This window comes from Ovis aries, chromosome 6 (assembly GCF_016772045.2).
Source record: "Ovis aries strain OAR_USU_Benz2616 breed Rambouillet chromosome 6, ARS-UI_Ramb_v3.0, whole genome shotgun sequence".
NCBI classification, from domain to species: Eukaryota; Metazoa; Chordata; class Mammalia; order Artiodactyla; family Bovidae; genus Ovis; species Ovis aries.
Window position 1 is genome coordinate 92152761 of NC_056059.1, and position 23854 is coordinate 92176614.

The following is a 23854-nucleotide window of genomic DNA, read 5'->3' on the forward strand; positions in this document are numbered from 1 at the left end:
GAGGTAAGGAGGCCAAATCCAGCAGGGGCTGTGGTTCACAGGGAGAGCTCTGGTTTCTGGTTTCTGGAGGCGAGGGTCTTGCAGAGGAGGGTGACCTGATCTAATTGAAGTTGTAAGAGGATCACCAGGTTGCTGCCCACGGTGTGCTTCTGATCCTAGTGAAGCTGTGGCTGATGCTGTTGTGATGAATAAGATGGAGAACAGGGCTGGGGGGCAGGGCATAGAGTCTCGGGATTTGTGTTTGGAGGGCACAAAGCCAGGAGAAGAAGAACACAGGACCCATCCCCAGAGGGCAGCTTCATGCCTGTGCATTTAGACTGGGCTGCAGGGGTTAGAGTCTTGGGGAGGGGAAAGGAAGGGCCTGACTTTTCTTTTTTAATTAATTAATTTTTGGCTGTGCTGGGTCTCCGTTGCTACGTGGGCTTCTCTCTGGTTGTGGCGAGCAGGGGCTATTCTCTCGTTTCAGTGCCCGGGCTTCTTTCCTGCTGCAGTGGCCTCTCTCGTTGTGGAGCACGGGTTCTAAGGCACGTGGGCTTAGTTGCTTCAGGGTGTGTGGGATTTGAGCTCCCTGACCAAGGATCAAACCTGTGTCTCCTGCGTTAGCAGGCTAATTCTTTTCATTATTATTTGTCTATTTTCTCTCTATATTTTTTTCGGCTGTGCTGAGCCTTCGTTGCTGAGCAGGCTTTTTTCTAGTTGCAACAAGCAGGGGCTACTCTCTAGTTGCGGTGCGCCGGCTTCTCATTGCGGTGGCTTCTCTTGTTGGAGAGCACAGGCTCTAGGGTGTGAGGGCTTCAGGAGTTGCGCGGTTCCCTGGCTCTAGAGCACAAGCTCGATAGTTGTGGCACCTGGGACTAGATGCGTGTGAAGAAGATCCCTTCTCGAATCAGAGATCAAACCCGTAATCTCCTGCACTGGCAGGCGGATTCTTTACCACTAAGTCACCAGAGAAGCCCCTGGAAGGTTAATTCTTTACCATTGGACCACCAGGGAAGTCCCCGGGTCTGACTTCTTGCTCCTCTGCAACACACGTCCAGTTGCTGACACGGACACACAACTCTCCCCTTTACCTATATTTTGCCTGTATCATGTTTTGAATGTGTGAATGTATCACCTGGTATTGTATTTATTTAAAATCAGCTTCTCCAGGTGTGCTCAACAAAGGCTTATTAATCACTTACTATGATTGGTGCTATATGCCTGCAAGTCGCTTCAGTCATGTCCGACTCTGCAACCCAATGGACTGTAGCCCACCAGGCTCCTCTGTCCATGGGATTCTCTAGGCAAGAATACTGGAACGGGTTGCCATGCTCTCCTCCAGGAGGTCTTCTTGACCCAGGGATCGAACACAAGTCTCTTTTGTCTCTTGCACTGGCAGGCAGATTCTTTACCTCTAGCGCCACCTGAGAAGCCCTGATTGGCACTACGTCAGGAGCTAAATGTATTGAAATGTAAAAGACTATAAATGTTTGAAAAACCAACTCCTTACACGGTCACAGGAGGAAAGTTACTTTAATCCTAAAGGTGTGGATGCATTTAGAATTTGAGAAGGGAAGAAGCCTACTAAATTTCCAAATGTATAATCGCCTTCTCCCCTTGTTAGCTTAGGGATTTCCAACCCAGTTGTACAAGGTACATTATCTGAAGTCATTTAACTTGTTGACCATCACATTCTTGGAATAAGTAAAGTCTCTGCAGGTGAAATTGAACAAACAGCGCCAGTGACCTTTTTAGCTGCTCCAGTATTGGTCCAAGGGTTTAAAATAATAAGCTTCATTTTTCACTGAGTCTTGCTGACAGTATCAGCAGGGCATGAGGTTAGAAGTATAATCCTCTTTGATGAATAGTTCAAGTGAATTATTGTTAAACCTTTTGTAAATATAAGTTTTTTTTTAAAAAGTCATAATAATGATTTTAGATAAACAGTATGACAACAAGGTCCTACTGTATAGCACAGGGAACTATATTCAATATCCTACAACAAACCATAATTGATAAGACTATAAAGAAAGAATGTATATTTGTGTATAACTGACTCATTTTGCTGTACAGCAGAGCTTGGACAACATAATTTAATAATATGTTATTAACCACTGTACTTTAATAATAATTTAAAAAATAGGCCAGGCTGTCCACCAACATCAGGTGACCACGATCTTCCCTTGAACCAGTTGCCACATCCTGAAAAAAATACAGGGAGGAGAGAAGTTTTGAATAGGATGGTTTTTAACCAAAATGCACAAAAAAATGATAGAAATGACTGACTTTCCCCCAGAAGTTAGTATCTGACTTAGAAATTGAACTCTATAAAAATAAGGTCTTGTTTTTTACATACCTGAAAAAATACTGTGAATAATTGATATAAATGTAAGATTTATGCATTTAGTCAGGCTCAGTAGATTAGAAATCAATTAGTTATTAGTGCATCAGAAAATGTTTCTCAGTATCTCCATTTCTCATTTGTGATAATAAATGGAGTCAATCATATTGATTAAGGTAATTCAGTCTTGTCTTAGCCAAGAATTTCCACTTTCTTGGCAATCAGGCTTACTACCTGAGTGACCAACAGGTAGAATATCCACTAACACTGATGCTACCAAATAGGAAGGTGGCAGAAGAACCAGCAGCAGACGAGGAAGAGGGGAACGTAGGGGTCCCAGGTAATCCACAGACTGATGATATGGCAGTCCTTAATGTGGTTAGTCAAAAGGCATTAGATGAGGGGGTATGCATTTCGTGCCCAGCTGGCTCAATTCCAGCCTCACTTGGACCAAGTGGGACTCGATTTTTTTTTTGGAATAGAACCCCTGGGTGAATCTTGGAATCAAGCAGAACTTGCTGAACTCCACTGACTCACTGCAAACTGCCTGACCTTCCAGGGAGAGTTATGTACGTAGATGAATTGAAGCACCCAAGGAACAGAGAGAACTCAGCCTTGTTTGGGTCACTATATGTTCTCTGAGGGGGCTTTTCTGGTGGCTCAGCAGGAAAGAATCTGCCTGCAATGCAGGAGGCCTGGGTTTGATGCTTGGGTTGGGAAGATCCTCTGGAGAAGGGAATGGCCGCCCACTCCAATATTCTTGCGTGGGAAATCCCATGGACGGAGGAGCCTGGCGGGCTACAGTCCACGGGGTCGCTAGACACGACTTAGTCACTAAACCACCATTATTACCATGTTCTCTGAACTGCCTCCGTGAAGGCATCAGGCTTTTAATGCAAAGATATGAACTATATTAAAAACTGGATGGACCTAGAGCCTGTCGTATAGAGTGAAGCAAGTCAGAGAAAAACGAATATCATATATGAATGCATAGAACGTGGAATATAGAAAAGTGGGACAAATGAACCTATTCGCAGGGCAGAAATAAGACACAGACGTGGCGAACAGACAAGTGCACATGGGGTGGGGGGGAAGAGGAGGGTGGGAAGAGGAGCTCAGCTCGGGGCTCTGTGATGACCTAGAGGGGTGGGATGGGGGTGAGGTGGGAGGGAGGGAGTGGATATATGTAGACATATAGCTGATTCACTGCCTTGTACAGCAGAAACTAACACAATATTGCAAAGCAATTATACTTCAATTAACAAAAGGAAAGAATATGCTAAAGTGTAAACTCCAGGAAAGGAGAACATAAAGTACGCTTCTTTCCTTAACTTTTCCCCAGGCCTAGAACAGTGCCTGGAGAAGGCAATGGCGACCCACTCCAGTACTCTTGCCTGGAAAACCCCATGGGTGGAGGAGCCTGATAGGCTGCAGTCCATGGGGTCGCTAAGCGTCTGGACACGACTGAGCGACTTCACTTTTACTCTTCACTTTCATGCATTGGAGAAGGACATGGCAACCCACTCCAGTGTTCTTGCCTGGAGAATCCCAGGGACAGAGGAGCCTGGTGCGCCGCCATCTCTGGGGTCGCACAGAATCGGACACGACTGAAGCGAATTAGCAGCAGCAGCAGCAGCAGAACAGTGCCTGACTCTTGGTACGTGCTCAAAAAGTAGCTGTGAACAGAAGTTTCTGACTTCCAGAGTTTAAAACCCAGAAGAAGGGACAGAGCATGGCCAGAAATACCTATGACAGAGGCAGTGCTGTGGCTTGCCTCCAGGCAGGCAGAAATGGTGTGGAGGAGAAAGAGAGCGATTCTATCTGGGTTGATAAGGCAGTTTCATGATGGAGGAGGGGTATTTGGAGGAAAAATGAGGAAGTGGAAAAAAACCTGAAAATATAGGGTGAAGGCTTATGCAAAAGATTAGTGTTAGAGGAAAGGTCCAAAAGTCATATCCAGTGAAAAATCTGAAGAGACCATGAATCAATCAGAGAATATGGAGAGATTTGAGAATCAAAACAAGTACCCAACTAATGCTTGGTAAAAAAAGTGAAAGTGAAAGCGTTAGTCCCTCAGTCATGTCCAACTCTTTGCAGCCACACAGACTGTGGCCTGCCAGGCTCTTCTGTGCATGAGATTTCCCAGCAAGGAGACTGGAGTGGGTTGCTATTTCCTTCTCTAGGGGATCTTCTCAAGACAGGCGTTGAACTCGCGTCTCTTATGTCTCCTGTCTCCTGTATTGCACGTGGATTCTGTTACCATCTGGGGTATAGAAATAGTTTATCAGAACAGTGAACAACAATGAGAGTCTTTAGGCCCTTTTTCTGGTAACACTTACTTTCACATTAAATCAGTCATGAGAAAAACATGATATAAACTGTACAAATGAGCTTTTCTTGACTTCCTTTTTAGTATAAGAAATTGGTTATTTCCTAGGCCTCATTTCATTCTCATCTTCCTGAAAATATTGGCAAATAGTAGAACAGCAGAGAGAGGATTTAATTCTACAAACTGGGACTTAAATAGGACTGTTGTGTTGTGGTGTTCATCACTGCCCCCTCAGCTTTTAGCTCCATACCTGGCGCACAGTAGATGCTTGTGAATCTCGGCTGAATGAATGAACCAGTACAAGGAGGTCCTGTGTGCAAACCTCTGGGGAGGCATTCTGGGCTAAGTAAAGATGGAGTCAGTTCCTCTCTTCAGAGTTCACAGCCCAAGCTGGGGATAAGGTGGGACTGTGGGCAGGGAATAGGCACAGACTTAAATAGCTGTGCCAAGAGTGTGATAACCACAAGCATTGTGTTCAAGTAGTAACACAATACTAAACTATCTGTTTGGTAAATTATCTATTTAGTTTATTATTGCTGTAATGTCATTTCGCAGTTTATGTAGTATTTTATTCATTTGGTTCTCCCACAATGAGGAGGGTGGGGTGGGGCACACTTCTTAAAGGACAGATTGCAGGTGCAAGAGAGTCAGGGGATATTTATGAGAGATCAGAAAAGGCTTAGAGGAGATGGGATTTGAACTTGGCCTCAAAGGATGGATAGTCGATAGACTTCAACTTTATTGAATACATACTATTGAACCCCTGGGTTGGGGAGATCTCCTGGAGGAGGGCATGGCAACCCACTCCAGTATTCTTGCCTGGAGAATTCCATGGACAGAAGAGTCTGATGGGCTACAGACCATGGAGATGCAGAGTCAGACACGACTGAGAGACTGACACACGCGCTGTGTGCCAAGCCCTTTTCTTGATGAACTCACTTGATCCTCATGACAGACTCTGTGGTAAACCCTATCATCTTACAGAAGAGGAAACTGAGGCACCGTAAGGTTAAATAAGCTGCTCAAAGTCACACAGCTGGGAAGCCTCAGAGCCAGACTATCTGGCTCCAGAGCCCCAGCTCTTAACCGTGAGGGAATATTGCAGTTTTTATAGGTGACCTCGGTGCTGCGAGTAGTGGGGAGTGATCCAGGTAGAGGGTGACTGAGCCACTGGGGTAGGGCTTGAGGTTAGAGTGTGCCTAGTATGTTTGAGGGGAAAGCGAATCTACAAGAGGTTGGCAGGGAAGTTTAGTGGGATGAAAAGGGTAGAAAGGCAGGGGGAAATGACCAACAAGAAAGGGTGGCTAAATGAATTGTACCAAAATGTTATAGCAGAATCTGGTATAAAAGGAAGTATCTTCAGGATATATAAGACTTCTAAAAACAATGGCTACTGCTTATAAAATCTTACCATAATCTGGGAGCTGGAACCATGTTCACCAATTCAGGCGGCTTATCTCGTTCATCCTCCCTGCAGAACTGCTATTGCTATCTCCTGTTTAACATGGGAGTCTGAAGACTCAAAAGAATAAGTGACTTCCTCTTACCTAAGTTACCTGTTTGATGCCTCAAACTCTTAACCACCTCAGTTTAATAGCTCTCTGTTAAAAGCCAAAAGATGGTTGAGGGGGTGGGTATAGCATGATGTCATTTTTGTGAAAAGAAAAAATACACACACATATATATATATATATATATATATATATATATATATATATATATATATATATATATACATACAGGTCTTCATTGACTTACATGAGGTTACATCCCAATATCCTCATTGTAAGTTGACAATATCATTAAGTCAAAAATACATTTGATACATCTAACCTATTGAACTTAGCTTCAGTTCAGTTCAGTTCAGTCACTCAGTTTTGTCCGACTCTTTGTGACCCCATGCATGAATCGCAGCACGCCAGGCCTCCTTGTCCATCACCAACTCCCGGAGTTCACCAAACCTCATGTCCATTGAATCGGTGATGCCACCCAGCCATCTCATCCTCTGTCGTCCCCTTCTCCTCCTGCCCCCAATCCCAGCATCAGGGTCTTTTCCAATGAGTCAACTCTTCACATGAGGTGGCCAAAGTACTGAAGTTTCAGCTTCAGCATCATTCCTTCCAAAAGAACACCCAGGGCTGATCTCCTTCAGAATGGACTGGTCGGATCTCCTTGCAGTCCAAGGAACTCTCAAGAGTCTTCTCCAACACCACAGTTCAAAAGCATCAATTCTTCGGTGCTCAGCCTTCTTCACAGTCCAACTCTCACATCCATACATGACCACTGGAAAAACCATAGCCTTGACTAGACGGACCTTAGTCGGCAAAGTAGTATCTCTGCTTTTGAATATGCTATCTAGGTTGGTCATAACTTTTCTTCCAAGGAGTAAGCGTCTTTTAATTTCATGGCTGCAGTCACCATCTGCAGTGATTTTGGAGCCCAAAAACATAAAGTCTGACACCGTTTCTACTGTTTCCCCATCTATTTCCCATGAAGTGATGGGACCAGATGCCATGATCTTCATTTTCTGAATGTTGAGCTTTAAGTTAACTTTTCACTCTCCTCTTTCACTTTCATCAGGAGGGTTTTTAGTTCCTCTTCACTTTCGGCCATAAGGGTGGTGTCATCTGCATATCTGAGGTGACTGGTATTTCTCCCGGCAATCTTGATTCCAACTTGTGCTTTTTCCAGTCCAGCGTTTCTCATGATGTACTCTGCATATAAGTTAAATAAGCAGGGTGACAATATACAGCCTTGATGTACTCCTTTTCCTCTTTGGAACCAGTCAGTTGTTCTATGTCCAGTTCTAACTGTTGCTTCCTAACCTGCATACAGATTTCTCAAGAGGCAGGTCAGGTGGTCTGGTATTCCCATCTCTTTCAGAATTTTCCACAGTTTATTGTGAACTTAGCTTAGCCCACCTTAAACAAGTTCAGAACACTTAACATCAGCCTGCTGCTGGTAAGTCACTTCAGTCGTGTCTGACTCTGTGCGACCCCATAGATGGCAGCCCACCAGGCTCCCCCATCCCTGGGATTCTCCAGGCAAGAACACTGGAGTGGGTTGCCATTTCCTTCTCCAATGCATGAAAGTGAAAAGTGAAAGTGAAATTGCTCAGTCGTGTCTGACTCTTAGCGACCCCATAGACTGCAGCCCACCAGGCTCCTCTGTCCATGGGATTTTCCAGGCAAGAGTACTGGAGTGGGATGCCATAACATTAGCCTACAGTTGGGCAAATCATCTAAAATGAAGAGTGTTTAATAACAGTGTTGAATATTTCATGTAATTTACTACTTGGACTGCAAGGAGATCCAACCAGTCCATCCTAAAGGAGATCAGTCCTGGGTGTTCATTGGAAGGACTGATGCTGAAGCTGAAACTCCAATACTTAGGCCACCTCGTGCAAAGAGTTGACTCATTGGAAAAGACTCTGATGCTGGGAGGGATTTGGGGCAGGAGAAGGGGACGACAGAGGATGAGATGGCTGGATCGCATCACCAACTCGATGGACGTGAGTTTGGGTAAACTCCAGGAGTTGGTGATGGACAGGGAGGCCTGGTGTGCTGTGATTCATGGGATCGCAAAGAGTCAGACATGACTGAGCAACTGAACTGAACTGAAACTGAAAGTGAAAGCAGGATGGTAGTAAGGACACAGAATGGTTTTAAGTGTATCAGTCTTTATCCTAGTGATCGCTTAGCTGACTGCAGACTGTGGCTGCTGCTACTGCCCAGCATCATGAGAGAGTATGCTGCTAGCCCAGGGAAAGCTCAAAATGGGAAGTACCGTTTTTACTGAATGAGTATCACTTTCACACCACTGTAAAGTAGAAAAATCTTACGTTGAACCACATTAAGTCAGGGACCATCTGTATATGACATTCATAAGCTAAACTGTAAATAGTAGTTGCCTTTATTTTTAAAAAAATAATAAATATTTATTAATATTTGTGTGTACTTTTGGCTGTGCTGGGTCTTTGTTGCTTCGAGAGGGCTTTCTCTGGTTGTGATGAGCAGGAGCTACTCTTCTTGCCGTGCTCGGGCTTCTCACTGCAGTGGCTTTCTCTTGTTGCAGAACAGGGGATCTAGGGTGCTCAGCTTTCTTTCCGTAGCTGCAGCACTTGGCTGAGTAGTTGTGTCTAGCAGGCTCCAGAGCACAGTTTCATTAGTTTCGGCACAGGGCTTAGCTGCCCCTTGGCATGTGGAATCTTCCTGGACTAAAGATCGAACTGGTGTCCCTCAAATTGCAAGGCAGATTTTTAACCACTGGACCAGCAGGGAAGGAAGCCCCAACAGTGGTTACCTTTAAAGAGTAAAATGGGATGAGCCAGGGTATAACTTACTTTTCCCTTTACATACTTTCTGTATTATTTTCATCCTTCATTATAAATTAATGAATATAATGATTTAATAATAAATTAATGAACACTATCTTAAAAATGAAGTATAAATTTTAGCATGCTGCTGCTGCTGCTGCTGCTGAAGTTGCTTCAGTCATGTCCGACTCTGTGTGACCCCACAGAGCTAAAACAAAAGTTAGCAAGGACACAATTTACAAAATTTTTATAGGAATTTGGTTTATTTTAAGGCCTACTGAAGGTTTTTGAACATATGGGCAATTCTGGAGAGCAATTATTGAAAAAAGAAAGCTATATGGGTCAGGCTTGTTTACTTGTTTTTGTTTTATTTTTGTCCCTTTTAGTTCTGTTTCATCATTATTGACATGCCATAGGATCAAGCATTCTTTTGCTCTGTTGGTTACCAAAGCACTTTGTCAATTTTTTTTTTAAACCTGCCTATCACTTATTTTATTTTTTAATGTGTGGCTGTGCGGGGTCTTTTGCTGCGCGGGCTTTTCTCCAGGTGCAGGAATCAGGCCCTACTCTCTAGTTGGGGTGTGTGCGCTTCTCACTCAGGGGTCTTCTTTTGTTGTGGAGCACCAGCTCTAGGGTGCGTGTGCTTGTGGCTCGCAAGCTTAGTTGCTGTAAGGTATGTGGAATCTTCCTGGACCTGGGATCAAACCTGTGTCTTCTTCATTGGCAGGCAGATTCTTAACCCCTGGACCACCAGGGAAGACAGCTTCATCAAAACATCATTTACTTGTTTACTCTGTTTAGTGTTTGCTTTCTGCCTCTGCCTTAAGCACCAGAAGAAAGTTTCTGTATGTTTTGCCCACTGTTACACCTTAGCTCCTGGAACAACTTCTGGCATAAAGCAAATGTTGAATTGCTTTGTTGAATGAATTAGGATTTTTAGTAGACTTCATTTATTTTATAAAAAATGCTTCCCTGGTGACTCAGACAGTAAGGAGTCTATCTGCAATGCAGGAGACCTGGGTTTGATCCCTGGGTTGGGAAGATCCCCTGGAGAAGGGAATGGCAACCCACTCCAGTATTCTTGCATGGAGAATTCCGTGGACAGAGTAGCCTGGCGGGCTACAGTCCATGGGGTCTCAAAAAGAGTCAAACACAACTGATGGACTAACACTACTCATGTTAACTCAGTTGCTGCAGTGAGGTAATTTTCTGTTTGGGCTTCCCTGGTGGCTCAGCTGGTAAAGAATCCACCTGCAATGTGGGAGACCTGGGTTTCATCCCTGGGTTGGGAAGATCTCTTGGAGAAGGGAACAGCTACCCACTCCAGTGTTCTGGCCTGGAGAATTCCATCAGTTTTAAAATTCACAGCAAAGTTGAGCAGAAAGTAGAGAGAGCGTCCACGTGTTCCCGCTCCTTGATTGCTTGCATAAGCTCGCCCATTGCCAATCTCCTTGTCCCAGTGGTGCATGTGTTACAGGTGATGAACCTACAACGACACATCCTTGTCACCCAAAGTCCATAGTTGATGTTAGGGTTCACTCTTGGTGTTGTACAGTCTCGGGTATAATGTCATGTAGCCAACCTTATAGTATCACACAGAATAGTTTCACGGTTCTAAACATCCTATGTGCTCTGTCTATTCTGCCCATCTATCTAACTACTGCTCTTTCTATTGTTTCCATAATTTTGTCTTTTCCAGAATGTCATAGAGTTGGAATCATCCCATATGTAACCTTTTGATTGGCTTCTTTCCCGTATTAACATGCATTGAAAGTTCTTCCATGCCTTTTCATGGCTTGTGAGTTCATTTCTTTTTAGTGCTAAGTAATATTCCATTGTCTGGATCTACCACTGTTTATTTATCCAGTGAGTTATAATTTTTTGTGTGTGAGCTAAGTCACTACAGTCGTGTCTGACTCTTTGCAACCCCATGGACCATAGCCCTCCAGGCTCCTCCGTTCATGGGATTCTCCAGGCAAGAATACTGGAGTGGGTTGCTATTCCTCCTCCAGGGGATCTTCCCACCCAGGGATGGAACCTGTCTTTTACATCTCTTCCATTGGCAGGCAGGTTCTTTACCACTAGCCCCACCTGGGAAGCCCCCAGATAGCAGAAGAGGGCTATTTTCATTATTTTATTATTTATTAATTTTAGACACCACCCTCAAAAAAAAAAAAATGAGGTAAGAAGGCAGCAACTTCTAAAGGAATAAAACAGTTGCTTTGAGGGACTTGGAGTGGGTGCTGAAGATGGAGGTTGTGAGTGGCTTTTGGATGGAAATCGAGTTCTTTCAGCCCTTCACCCTCTGTTTCTGAATGCCCTCTGTGGCTGGCTGGGTGCTGGGTGCTGGAAGGTGTGGAAACAGGAAGTCATCCCTGCCTTCTGGATGCAAACAGTGGGAATGGGCGTGGCCCCAGGCAGTGGGCGGGCTCTGCAGGAAACAGGCTGCTCACCTGTGGATCCTCCTCTCTCCAAGCAGATCAAAGAAGGGGGCAAAGCGGACCTGGTGAGCTCCAGACTGCGGGCTGGGGATGAGGTGGTGAACATCAACGAGGTGGCACTGAGCAGCTCCCGGAGGGAGGCCGTTTCCTTGGTGAAAGGATCCTACAAGACTCTGCGGCTGGTGGTGCGCAGGTAGGCAGGACGGGTGGGCGCCAGGTTCCTCCTGCGCCTCCCCCTCCCGTGAAGAGCCTGTTCCTTAATCCTCGCCATGTGAATTTTATGGTACCTCAGCACCCCCCCCCACCCCCATCACCAGGTAACTTTCCTTTTTTCTTGCCCATCTTGTGGCCTGTGAAGACATTTTAGATATGTCTGTCTTGTGAAACCCTAGTTTTCCCAGCAGGTGTTGGCTTGGCAGGGTTCACTGCACTTTCCACATTTCTGGGCCTGATGGAAAGTGACCCTGATCCCCGATATGGTCAGAGCTCTATGAGGTGTTGCCTCCCTGTGGGACCAGAGACAGCCCCAGGCTTGAAGACTTGGAGAGCATTCCACGTACCTGACCTACCCCCAGGGGTAGGGGATATCGTCAAAACAAGTGAATTCCTGCTTTTGTTTGGTTTGTTTTGTTTCTCTGGTTGTGATAGTGATGTTTCCTTTGTTGGAAAAGGTTTGCCTTGTGATTGGTTTATGATGCCTTGAAGTTAGAAGCTTCCTAGTTCCAGGAGAACACCTCTTAGTGGAGGGAATTACCTGTGGAAGGAAGTTAGAACATTTTTTGCAATCATTATGTCAAACCAAGTATTGCTGGAGATGTTTTATATTAACATATATAACTACGTTCATTTAGTCTGCGCAGAATCTGGTGAGATAGCTATCATTATCCTCATTGTATAGGCAAGATGGTTAAGCAGGTCACTGAAGGCTCGTAAGTGGACGAGCCACAGAGGAGTCTAGATGCTGCTGGTCCCAGTTCACCAGGCCACATGAGCCTTATTACCCTGACCTACTAAGTCCTGGGCTTACACATTTAGGTATTTCTTCATTAATCAGGTTTTGGCTACCTCACAAGGCAACTAAATGTTATAATATTTGAGGATGTTTAAGTTGGCTGGAACTTCAGGAGTCATTAATCAAGCCATGCCATTTTTAAGATGTTGACAGTAAGCTGGTCTTTTCATCAGGCCTCACATAGTCTCTTAAGTCAGAGGTCTACAATCTCTGGGCTTCTGAACAGTCAGTGGAGGCATAAGATTAGAAAGAAAGTGAAAGTCGCTCAGTTGTGTCCAACGCTTTGCGACCCCTTGGACTATACAGTCCATGGAAGTCTCTAGGCCAGAATACTGGAGTGGGTTGTCTTTCCTTTCTCCAGGGGATCTTCCCAACCCAGGGTTTGAACCCAGGTTTCCTGTATTGCAGGTGGATTCTTTACCAGCTGAGCCACAAGAGAAGCCCAAGAATACTGGAGTAGGTAGCCTATCTCTTCTCCAGCGGATCTTCCCGACCCAGGAATCGAACCAGAGTCTCCTGCATTGCAGGTGGATTCATTACCAACTAAGCTATGAGGGAAGCCCAAATTAGAAATAAAGTGCACAGTAAATGTTATGCACTTGAATCATCCCCAAACCATTTCTCCATCCCTGGTCCATGGAAAAATTGTCTTCCATGAAATTGGTCCCTGGTGCCAGGAAGGTTGGGGACTGCTGTCCTAGAGTTCCGTTCACTCCTGCATTCATTTATTCCTCTAAGTTCACTGTCTGAGGCTGTGCTGAGGAGAAAAGCAGCTCCTCCCAACCACAAAAAAATAACAGCTGTGGGTATGGTCCCACCGTGTCCCCAGGTTCCAGTGACTCTCTGCAATGTGCTGGGCTGGGTCTGGTTTCTCTTCAGGGCCTTCTAACTAGACCTTGCTTCTCTGGTGGACAGTGATGCAATGTGGCTCAAAGCATAGGCGCCAGAGTCAGATCAGACCTGGGTTCAAATTCTAAGGCTGTCATCTTCTACCCATGTGATCTTGGGAAATTACTTAGCCTGGTTGAAGATTCAGTTTCCTTATTTTTAAACAGGGATTAAAATAGCTACGTTATAAGGTGATTAGACCAATGTAATGAACTATTCTACATGGTTACTCATGGTAATAACAGATACCGCTGCTATTATTTTTATTATTTTTGGCCAACTCTAGGCATTAGTTAGGGCTTCCCTGGTGGCTCAGAGGTTAAAGCATCTGCCTGCAATGCAGGAGACCTGGGTTCGATCCCTGGGTTGGGAAGATCCCCTGGAGAAAGAAATGGCAACCCACTCCAGTATTCTTGCCTGGAGAATCCCATGGACGGAGGAGCCTGGAGGGCTACGGTCCACGGGGTCACAAAGAGTCAGACACGACTGAGCGACTTCACTTTCAGGCATTATTTGTGGGTCAGTATTTGAGTAAAGCAAGCATTCATTCTGAACACAGTGGCCGATTTCTCAAATAGATGGGTAGGAAGATTCAGAACCATTGGCCTATCCCATGCATCCAGAGAGTGTTGAAAGCTTTGAACTCACTTTGACATTGGAACCCAAAGTCAGTTTGAGAGCCCTAGCATGTATCTGTTGAGGATTGATGGCGGAATCCACACTCAGAATGTTTTGACAGGACTCTGGTTATCGATTAACCTCTGGAGAGGGTTGCCTTGTTTCCTGCTATGAACAGTAGTCACGCTGGCTTCCAGTTATGTCTTCTAGTTGATGGTGACACAAGGTCTGAATTATTTTGTCTAGCAGAACAGGCAACAGACAGTCCTGGGATTGAAATCAGGCTTTGTCGTTTGCAAATTGTGTGACCTCAGGCTCTCTTTTATAAAGTAATAATGGGAAATAATAATTCCTGCCTCACAAGGGAATTGTGAAGATTTAATGTACAAAATCTAAGTACATAGAAAATGTGCACTGTTTGCTCATTATTATTCTGAATTAGGTTAGAGGCCAACAGTGATATGGAGTATCGTCCTATTACTGAACATGTTGGGTGCCTGGTTGTCAAGAAGCCCCCACCCTCATCCTCTCATGGAATTTAGGAATGTTAATTCACATCACTGAAAGACATACACCAGAATGTCAACACATTAGCTCATTTTGAAGAACCCAACTCTAAGTGGAATAAATATACCAAGGTGACCAAGAATCAGTATAATTTATCCCCACAGGAAAACGAAATAGGAAGTCTGACCGTAACTAGGTCAGGAGGTTGCATGCTGATCTCAGGCTGAGGAGTGGGTCTGAGGCGCCAGAATGTGCTGGCCTCCCCGATGTTGGCCAGGTGGCCCATCTTTCCACGAGGAATGCGTCTGCCAGGCAGGCCAGATGCCCGTGCTGCTGAATCAGGGCCCTTTCCCCTCTGGACCGCAGGGAAGCGTCCTGCCAAAGTGCTCCTCTCCCATCTCATGACTTCTCTGCCCTCTGCTCCAAATCCCCTTTCTGACTGACACATTCTTTCTTTAGATATGTTAATAGGATCGATAAGGTTACTAAAGAGTCCGTGCACTCTGTGCTTTTGCTGTGGGAAACATTTTGTCTCTAAGATGCCTTTTGAATATGTCTTATCTCGTCTATTATGTGTTGGTTTTTAAAGTTGAACTCCCCGAAAGAAGGTAGTCTTTACTCCTCATACATCTTTACCAACTGAGCTCTCAGGGAAGCACATATTTGGAGATGGGGATTTATGAACGTGCTCTATAGATGTGGATGGACATTCCGCCCCTACATTGCAGAGAACTGAGTAGACGCCCTTATACTCTGGATTAATCCGACTTTGTATTTAGTAGAGCTGTTGCTTTCCTGACGTCTTACCTTTATATCTTGGCACGTGTCGTGTCCAGAAATGTCATCTCCTTTCACTTGATTCTGACAGAGAAACTTATGATATTTCATTTACTTGTGTCTGACTCTTTGCGATCCTATGGATTGTAGCCTACCAGGCTCCTCTGTCCATGGAATTCTCCAGGCAAGTATACTGGAGTGGGTTGCTATTTCCTTCTCCAAGGATCCTCCCGACACAAGGACCGAATCCAGGCCTCCCACATTGGAGACAGATTCTTTACCATTTGAGCTATCCAGGAAGCCCATATTATTGACTAGCCTTTGTTTTTTTCCTAAGTGATCTTTATATTTTTGAAGAAAAGATCTATGTGGCTTCCAGGAAATGTGATCAGGGAATCTGTTTCCTGGAGAAATCCTTTGTGTAGTGAAAATGTTTATTTGTCGGCATTTCCATCTGTACCTGCCTCCTTTTCTCTTAAAGTTAGTTTTGGGTGGACAAGGGCAACACCTCAGGTTGGCAGGCTTTCTCATCTATCATAAATATGTCAAGAATGCAGATCAGGGTAGTGGTGTTTATATAAGTTTTGAGAGTGTCTTACCCAGTGACCAGAAACAATCAAAAGTAAAAACACCTCCTTAAAAGGCTACAGTGACAAGAGAAATGCAGAGTTTCAAGTGAGTTGTGGGTCAGTGGCCTTAGGAGATCTGCTGACCCATAAAGAAGGCAGGGTTTAGTCCTCTGGGAAGAGGGAGTGAAGGCGTGACGTGGATGTTCGAGGACAGAGAATGTGTCTGCTGCTGAGTACACAGAGGTCTGCAGCTAGTGGTGGATAAATGGAGAAGAAATGATGCGATGTGAAGTGAGCCAAAGAAAAGACCTTCGAAAAGGAAAACAAACATCTCCCAGCTGAAGGGAAACTGAAGAAGGAAGGACACTACAAAGGATGTAAATTGGGAAAGCAGACAGGTACGCAAATAAGAGTCAGTACTCAAGACCCTCTCTAAAATCAATGGGGACTTTATTTGGCAGAGAGGTGTGATGCACGTCCTAGAGCCACTAACGGTTAGAATGAATGGAAAGCAAAGACAGAGGAAAGGGTCTTCCGGTTTCATTTAAACCCCTGGGGTGATGCAAGGTGCTTTCAGTACGGGAAGTACTCACTGCTGTTTGCAGATAACCTACATTTTAAATTAAAAAAATCAGAGGCTATATTTTCCTTTCAGAACAAACTGTTAAGTTTAACTGCTGGGGATGCATCTAATCTTGTGTTTTCACCCTGAGTTGGAACTCTGATTCCTGTCCTGAATCAGATCCTCAGAAAAGCCTTGTAACCATTAGATTTATAACCTCAGTAGAATGTCCCCCAACCCTCATTTTTCTTGGCAAATCCAACCTCCCAAACTTCTGCATTAAGGTGCTAACTTTGCCAAATATTATCCTACTCCTAAGTTTGGTATTCATGGTTGGTTTGGCAAAGAAAAGTTTTGGGGATATTTTTCATTGTAAATGTTTTGTAATTTTTTTACAAGGCTCATGTAAGCCATTGGGACGTAGAATGCATCCTTTCTAGGAGAAAGGACATGTGAGATGGTGATGCAGGGTTGATGCTGCCTGAAAAACAAGTCATTTAATTTATCTGATTCTCACCTTAAAGGATTGTAGTGAGAATTAAATGAGAAATATGTACGTTCACTATATAGTGTAGGTGATAGAAGAATGAACACATGAAAAGAAATTGTGTATTTGTTAAACAAATTGCCTCTTTTTTATATTTATTTTTTTTGCTGCCTCCCAATGTCTTTTAAAAAATTATTATTAAACTTTTTATTTTGTATCAGAGTATAGCTGATTAGCAATGTTATGACAGTGCAGGTGGACAGCAGAGAGACTCAGCCATACATATACATGTGTCCATTCTCCTCCAAACTCCTCATCCATCCAGGCTGCCACATAAGCAGAGTTCCCTGTGCTATATAGTAGGTCCCTGTTGGTTATCCACTTTAAATACAGCAGTGTGTACTGGTCCATCCCCAAGTCCCTAACTTTCCCTTCTCCCCATTCTTCCCTCCTGGCAACCATAAGTTCATCGTCTAAGTCTGTGAGTCTGTTTCTGTTTTGCTATAAATTGTCTGTTACAAGAAGCCCATCTTACTGTCTAGAACATAGCACATGATTAGAGGTTCCATTGAATGGGAAGGATTTGTGGGGAAGTGGCCTTTTTGGGCATAGGAGGCAGCATGTATGATTCGGAACAGTAGACCGAGGGTGGAGAAAAGTGAGCCCCTTTTAAAATGAAATCTCACTCCTGAATCTTCCTGCTATCCCTGCAAATTTAGAATAGCTTCTCCCCTTCCCATTCATTTAGTCTAGGAGCCTACATTATTTTACCAACAAAAGTCTGTCTAGTCAAAGCTATGGTTTTTCCAGTAGTCATGTATGGATGTGAGAGTCGGAATATAAAGAAAGCTGAGCACCGAAGAACTGAAGCTTTTGAACTGTGGTGTTGGAGAAGACTCTTGAGAGTCCCTTGGACTGCAAGGAGATCCAACCAGTTCATCCTAAAGGAAATCAGTCCTGAATATTCATTGGAAGGACTGATGCTGAAGCTGAAACTCCAATACTCTGGCCACCTGATGCGAAGAGCTGACTCATTGGAAAAGACCCTGATGCTGGGAAAGATTGAAGGTGGGAGGAGAAGGGGCCAACAGAGGATGAGATGGTTGGATGGCATCATCGGCTCAATGGACGAGTCTGAGTAAGCTCTGGGAGTTGGTGATAGACAGGGAAGCCTGGCATGCTGCAGTCCATGGGGTCGCCAAGAGTCAGACACGACTGAGTGACTGAACTGAACTGAACTGATGAGCTGACATGTTAGAAGAAAACTTTTTTTTGGCTGCGCCATGTGGCCTGTGGGATCTTAGTTCCCTGACCAGGGATTGAACCTGGGCCAGGAAACTCCTGGGACTGTTGATTTTTTATTTGACTGAATGTATATGTTTGAGGAGAAGAAGAAATAGTGAAAGAAGATCACATCTTACGAAAAAGTGAGATTGAGGAGAAAGGAGGGTGATTTTGTAAAACACAAGCAAACAACAGTCATTTGTCTAAAATACAAGTACTCCCAGGCTTTGTGACTTGCCCTGTATTTGGACTCAGATTCCTGTCCTGAATCGAATCATCAGAATTAGCAGGGTCCAGAGGGAAAATCTGGGTCTTGTCCCTTTCAGCCCACAGCGCTGCCTCGAGGTAGACATGATGGAATGCATCCAAAGATGTGCAGGGACTTGCCCGAGGCCACGTGCAAGTAGCCTAAAGGGGCATGGAGGTCTCTGAGGAGGAGGTTTTAGAGCTTTTGGCATCTCAAGCAGTGAGCTAGTGCTTTTCACCTGGCTGCCTTTTCCCTTGGAAATATTTGTGATGCTCAAAAAACAGGCAGTGAGACGTCCCTGGTGGCCCAATGGTTAAGGCTCCTCACTGCCAATGCAAGGCCACAGGTTTGATCCCTGGTCAGGGCATTGCGATGCCATTTGGCACCACCAAAAGATAAAAAGTAAAATAAAAGCCTTTGAGAGTTTAAAAAAAAAAAAGTTGCAAATTAAAAAAAAAAAAAAACACAGGCAAAAAACAAACCCAGAAAAACCAAATAAACTGATTTTTAACTCATCTAGGAAAAACTAGATTCCCTACTGACCTTGAACTTCCTGGGTAGTTCGGAGGAAATGCATTTCACTGCTCTGTGCACCCTGCTGGCTGGAGGCTCTCCATTAGCCTCTGGAAATAAAACTATGTGTTGCCTTACAGCTGCTACCTCCCTCCGAACAAAAATGGTGATGAAATTAAGTTCACCACCACCCTCGACCCACGCTTCCCAGAGCAGACCATCCCACATTTCTGAGGGTTAGCAGCATAATTCTTTTTATAATCAGGCGGATGACTTAATCGGAATGGAATGGGATGGGTGGCTCCCACACCTGCTACCTCCGTGTCAGGTTTCCATGACCTTTTTATGTCTGGATTGAATTGTGAGACTGTAACTCGCCAAGGATTTGCAAGTCAGTGATCTTGTAAGAAGAATCTGGTAATGAGCGCCATGCTTTAAAGGTCCTCTTAAAGAATACAAAATTAGTTCCAATAACTATTCATTAAAAAAGGAATTTTTGCAAATCAGTTCCTTTTCCAACTCATGGTTACATTTTATTTAAAACGAAAGAAAGAAACACTTTCTTCCATATTATCACTATCCCCTCCCCATGTTCTGCACACATTTTTGCCACCTGCCTGCCCCCACACCTGCCCTACTCTTTTCCCTTAAAAACATGGCTATATTCTTAAAGCATCTTAGTCTTACTTTGCTTAACCACCTAACATCTTTTCGAAACTAAAACAGTTTAAAGAAATAGTTCATTAAGAGCTTGGAAAAGCGAATTGAAAAGTAAATCCCTATTTTTAAAGCAACACAGTCTGAAGGGAGGGTGGAAACTTTTCCAGAGCATGAAAAACATCTGTTGTGTTTTTTTTTTTTCTTATATATTAGCTGTCTTTAAACTAGCCTGTGCCGCCTCAAGCTGCCAGTTCTCAGATATGAGATGACAAACAGCTCGGGAAGAGAAGTCCATGTCATGGGGATTCCAGTCGCAGCTCTGCTGTGTGCTGGTCATGGTACCGAGAGCTCAGATCAATCCCTCCGAGGTTAAGTTTCTTTTTCTTTTTTTGTAAATTTATTTATTTATTTATTTATTTTTGGCTGCCTTGGCTTCTCATTGCGGTGGTTTCTCTTGTTGCAGAGCACAGTCTCTAGGCACGTGAGCTTCAGTTAACTGTGGCTCCCAGGCTCTGAAGCACAGGCTCAATAGTTGTGGCGAACAGGATTAGTTGCTCTGAGTAATGTGGGACAACCCAGATCGGCAGGTGGATCTTCAACCAGTGGCCCACCTGAGAAATCCCCGACTGCATTTCCCTGCGTGTCAGTCATTCAGTCGTGTCCAACTGTTTTCGACCCCGTGGACTGTAGCTCACCAGGCTCCTCTGTCCATGGAATTCTCCAGGCAAGAATACTGGAGTGGGTTGCCATTCTCTTCTCCAGGGGCTCTTCCCAACCCAGGGATCAAACCTGGGTCTTCTGCTTTGCAGGCAGATTCTTAACTGCCTGAGCCACCAGAGAAATATTTTCTTATGATTGTCCTATTTAATGCACTAATTTGACTTGTTGGTGTAAATGAGGGCATAGGGATTTTAACTTTCTGATTATACCCTTTTTGCTCAGAGGAAATGTAGTTTGAAAGACAGTACCAACTGGGCCCAAGTTCAGAATGAGGATTCAAAGATAAAGACCATATTCTCTGGAGAGCTTGAGTAGGAAGTGTTCTGATTCCAAAACACATCAGAGCTCCTTGGTGGGAGGCTGAATACGAAAGAGGACCCTCAGACTGCAGAAGGGAGCTCTGAGACAAGTGTCTTTCATCTCCTGGTGTATGAAATTTTACAATGGCTAGTGTAGCACAGGAGTAATTTGAAAAGGTAGTGTTCTTAAGCACAAGGTGTGGCCTTTAGGGAAAATCATGATGTCAAAAGATAACTCTCGGGTGGATAGGCAGGAGCTGAGGACAAATAGAAACAGAACAATAATCTTTTTTAAAAAATTAATTAATTGACTTATTTACTTATTTTTTGGCCACACTGGGTCGTCATTGCTGCGAGCAGGCTTCCTCTAGTTGTGGCGAGCAGGGCTACTCTCTAGTTGTGGTGTGTGGGTTCCTTATTCTAGTGGCTTCTCTTGTTTCGGCACACAGGCTTAGCTGCCCCAAGGCACGCGGGATCTTCCCAGACCCAGGGATCAAACCTGTGTCCCCTGCCTTGGCAGGCAGATTCTTTACCCCTGGACCACCAGGGATGTCCAGGAACAGTAGTCTTTTGATAGACAGTTGCAAAATTGTTCTTAAAGCTCTAGGCACTCAGTGACAACAAATATGGCCTCTTCTATCTCACCTGGACCCAGAAGCCCCATGAGAAAGATTTTTGTCCCTTGTGCCTGTGTTAGTCGCTCAGTCGTGTCCATCTCTTTGAGATCCCATGAACGCCCCTGTCCATGGGATTTCCCAGGCAAGAATACTGGAGTGGGTTGCCATTCCCTCCTCCCTTGTAAGTTCCAAGAATTGTCTCAGGATATAAAAGGGGGCCTCATGCTGTGCTCTGTGGCTGAGTCTTCTGTGGAGGTGGGGGATTGCAAGAACCAGTGCCCCCTGAGGACATCCCTGGACAGCTGGGACAGCTCTGAGCTTCTTATATGCACCTCCAGCCTCCCTGCCTTGCGATGACCCTCTCGCTCTGCTGCCTAATCCCATACTTTACTTGTCCTTTCGCTCTTCTACACTCTGCTCTTTTTCACTTGGGCAAGGGCTGCAGATACCTGGGACATGAACACAAACTGCAAACTGCAGTATGGTTTGCATCCCCTCAGAGGAGCCAGGACTAGGCTTCCCTAGAGGTGGAGTTCGGAGAACTGAGAACTGTGGTAACTTACCCTCTAAGCATTTTTTCCACTTGAGCAAGTGGTTGAGAAGATGGGAAGGAGGCAGCTGCAGTGGCCTTCGACCCCCAGAAACTTTTCCAGGAGGCCTGGCATCATGGGAATTCGCTCAGTATGCTTTGAGGAGGTATTTCAATCCTGCTGGGACCAGACTCAGCGCAGTTTTTGGCTTGCCTGGAGTCTTAGGTTTGAATGTCACTGTCTAGAAGTCTAGTATTTGATTTCCTAACCAGTTGTCCCTTTCTGTGGAAAATTCATCTAACACATTATTAGGTTTCCTAAGAGGTATGCAATAAGACTCCCTTACTGTAATGAGAAAGGGACATTTTTCCTGTGGCACATAATGATAACTGCTATTTTTATTCATTGGGTTACATATGCTCACAGGCTATGCTCTGAACACTAGCCATGTGCAAAGGAATGCTGTATTGTTCCCTATGAAGGAGGTTTGATGATAAAAGACCATGTTTCATTCCTGGGATAACATGGTCTTACTTCTGACAAATGTATTCCAAACAGAAGTCACCCCTTCATCCCCAACTAGTAACTACTGGCACTCAAATATCTGTCTGAGCCTTTGTAAAGGGTATGAAGTCTCAGGCTGAGATCACACAAAAGTTATGGTGGAAATCCCTTCTTCCAGTTCTAAATGTGGGCACATTAGTTAGTACAAATAAGTTTGGATGATGCTGATTTAGAATATGAGCCAATTTGTAGTTCTGCATCCTTGCATCAAAATGGCTTAAAGTTGGGGCTTCCTTGGTGGTCCAGTAGTTAAGAGTCTGTGCTTCTAATGGAGGGGGCATGAGTTCAATCCCTGATCAGGGAACTAAGATCCCACAGGATGGGCAGCATGACCAAAAAACAAAACAAAACAAAAAATGGCTTAAATAGTCCATCTCAACTTGACTACACATTAAAATTACCTAAGGAGTTAATAGCAAATGAACTGATGCCTGGCTCCCCCAAAGATTCTAATTTAATTGATAAGAGAGTATATCTTGGTGTTGGACATTTTCATAGCTGCCCTCGTGATTCTAATGCGCAGTAAAGTTTGAGAACCACTGGCTTAAGCTGTAAATCAAAGTGATAAAGAGAAACAATGAGTAGCTAGAAACTGAGAGGGAGAAGAAAAATATGCAGATATGAAGGGGTCATGAGAATAGTAGCAGGAGGAGAATCAAGAAGGCAAATCAAGGGACTCTCTGGGGGTCCAGTGGTTAAGAATCTGCCTTCCAGTGCAAGGGATTCAGGTTTAATCCCTGGTCAGGGAGCTAAGATTCCACGTGCTGCACAGAGCCCCTAAGCCCAAGTGCCAAAACTAAGCAGAACCCCACATGCCGCAATTAAGACCCAGCACAGCCAAATAATAATAATAATAATAATATTAAACGTAACAAGTGTGATTCAAAAAAAAGAAAAAGTAAATCAAGAAGGGCAGCAAGTAGAGCAGAGCCTCAAGAATGGGGGCAGCAAATGGGGCGACAAAGGATGAAATGGTGGGATGGCATCACTGACTCAATGGATGGAAGTTGGAGCAAACTCCAGGGGATAGTGAAGGACAGGAAAGCCTGGTGTGCTGCAGTCCATGAGATCACAGAGTCGGACATGACTTAGTGACTGAACAACAACACGGTGCAAAAACAGAGCCCCTGCTGAGGTCTCTGGACCTCCCGGGACCCAGAGAGGCCGGCGGGGCATGGCTGCTCCAGCAGGCTCTTGCTGTTGCATTTCTGTGAGAGCTGTTTCTCATGACCGCCGTATGGAGTATCGCTTCTTAAAAAGCTCATCAAGTGACACGTGGGCGTGGGCAGGGGCACACTTGTCTGGCCCTCCTGGGAACACCTGTGGCCCAAGCTGTTATCACGTGCCATCGCCCTGGGAGTTCATTTTTACTGGCAGGTGTTGGGGCCACTGTTTTGAGCGGGTGGCACCATAGCCATCACACTGCAGTTGCTGTCTTCACTCTACATGCCATTTCTGGATGGTGCCCCGTGAAACCAACCGAGAAGGAAAGATGGCTTGATGCCATCAAACTGATTCTACCTAACGAGATTTACAATGCAAAGACAACATCTAGAGGTCCCTAGAGATGGTGCTCCGTGATGACCTAGAGGGGT

General features: G+C 44.7%; 1 protein-coding gene across 1 annotated transcript in view; it reads left to right on the forward strand.

Annotated features, from left to right (window-relative positions):
* SHROOM3 (shroom family member 3) overlaps nt 1-23854 on the forward strand; it is a 331320-nt gene that overhangs the window by 108369 nt on the left and 199097 nt on the right. Inside the window, exon 2 of the mRNA XM_042251534.1 lies at nt 11444-11598. Coding sequence (XP_042107468.1) covers nt 11444-11598 — 155 coding nt within the window. The remainder of the gene's footprint in view (nt 1-11443; nt 11599-23854) is intronic.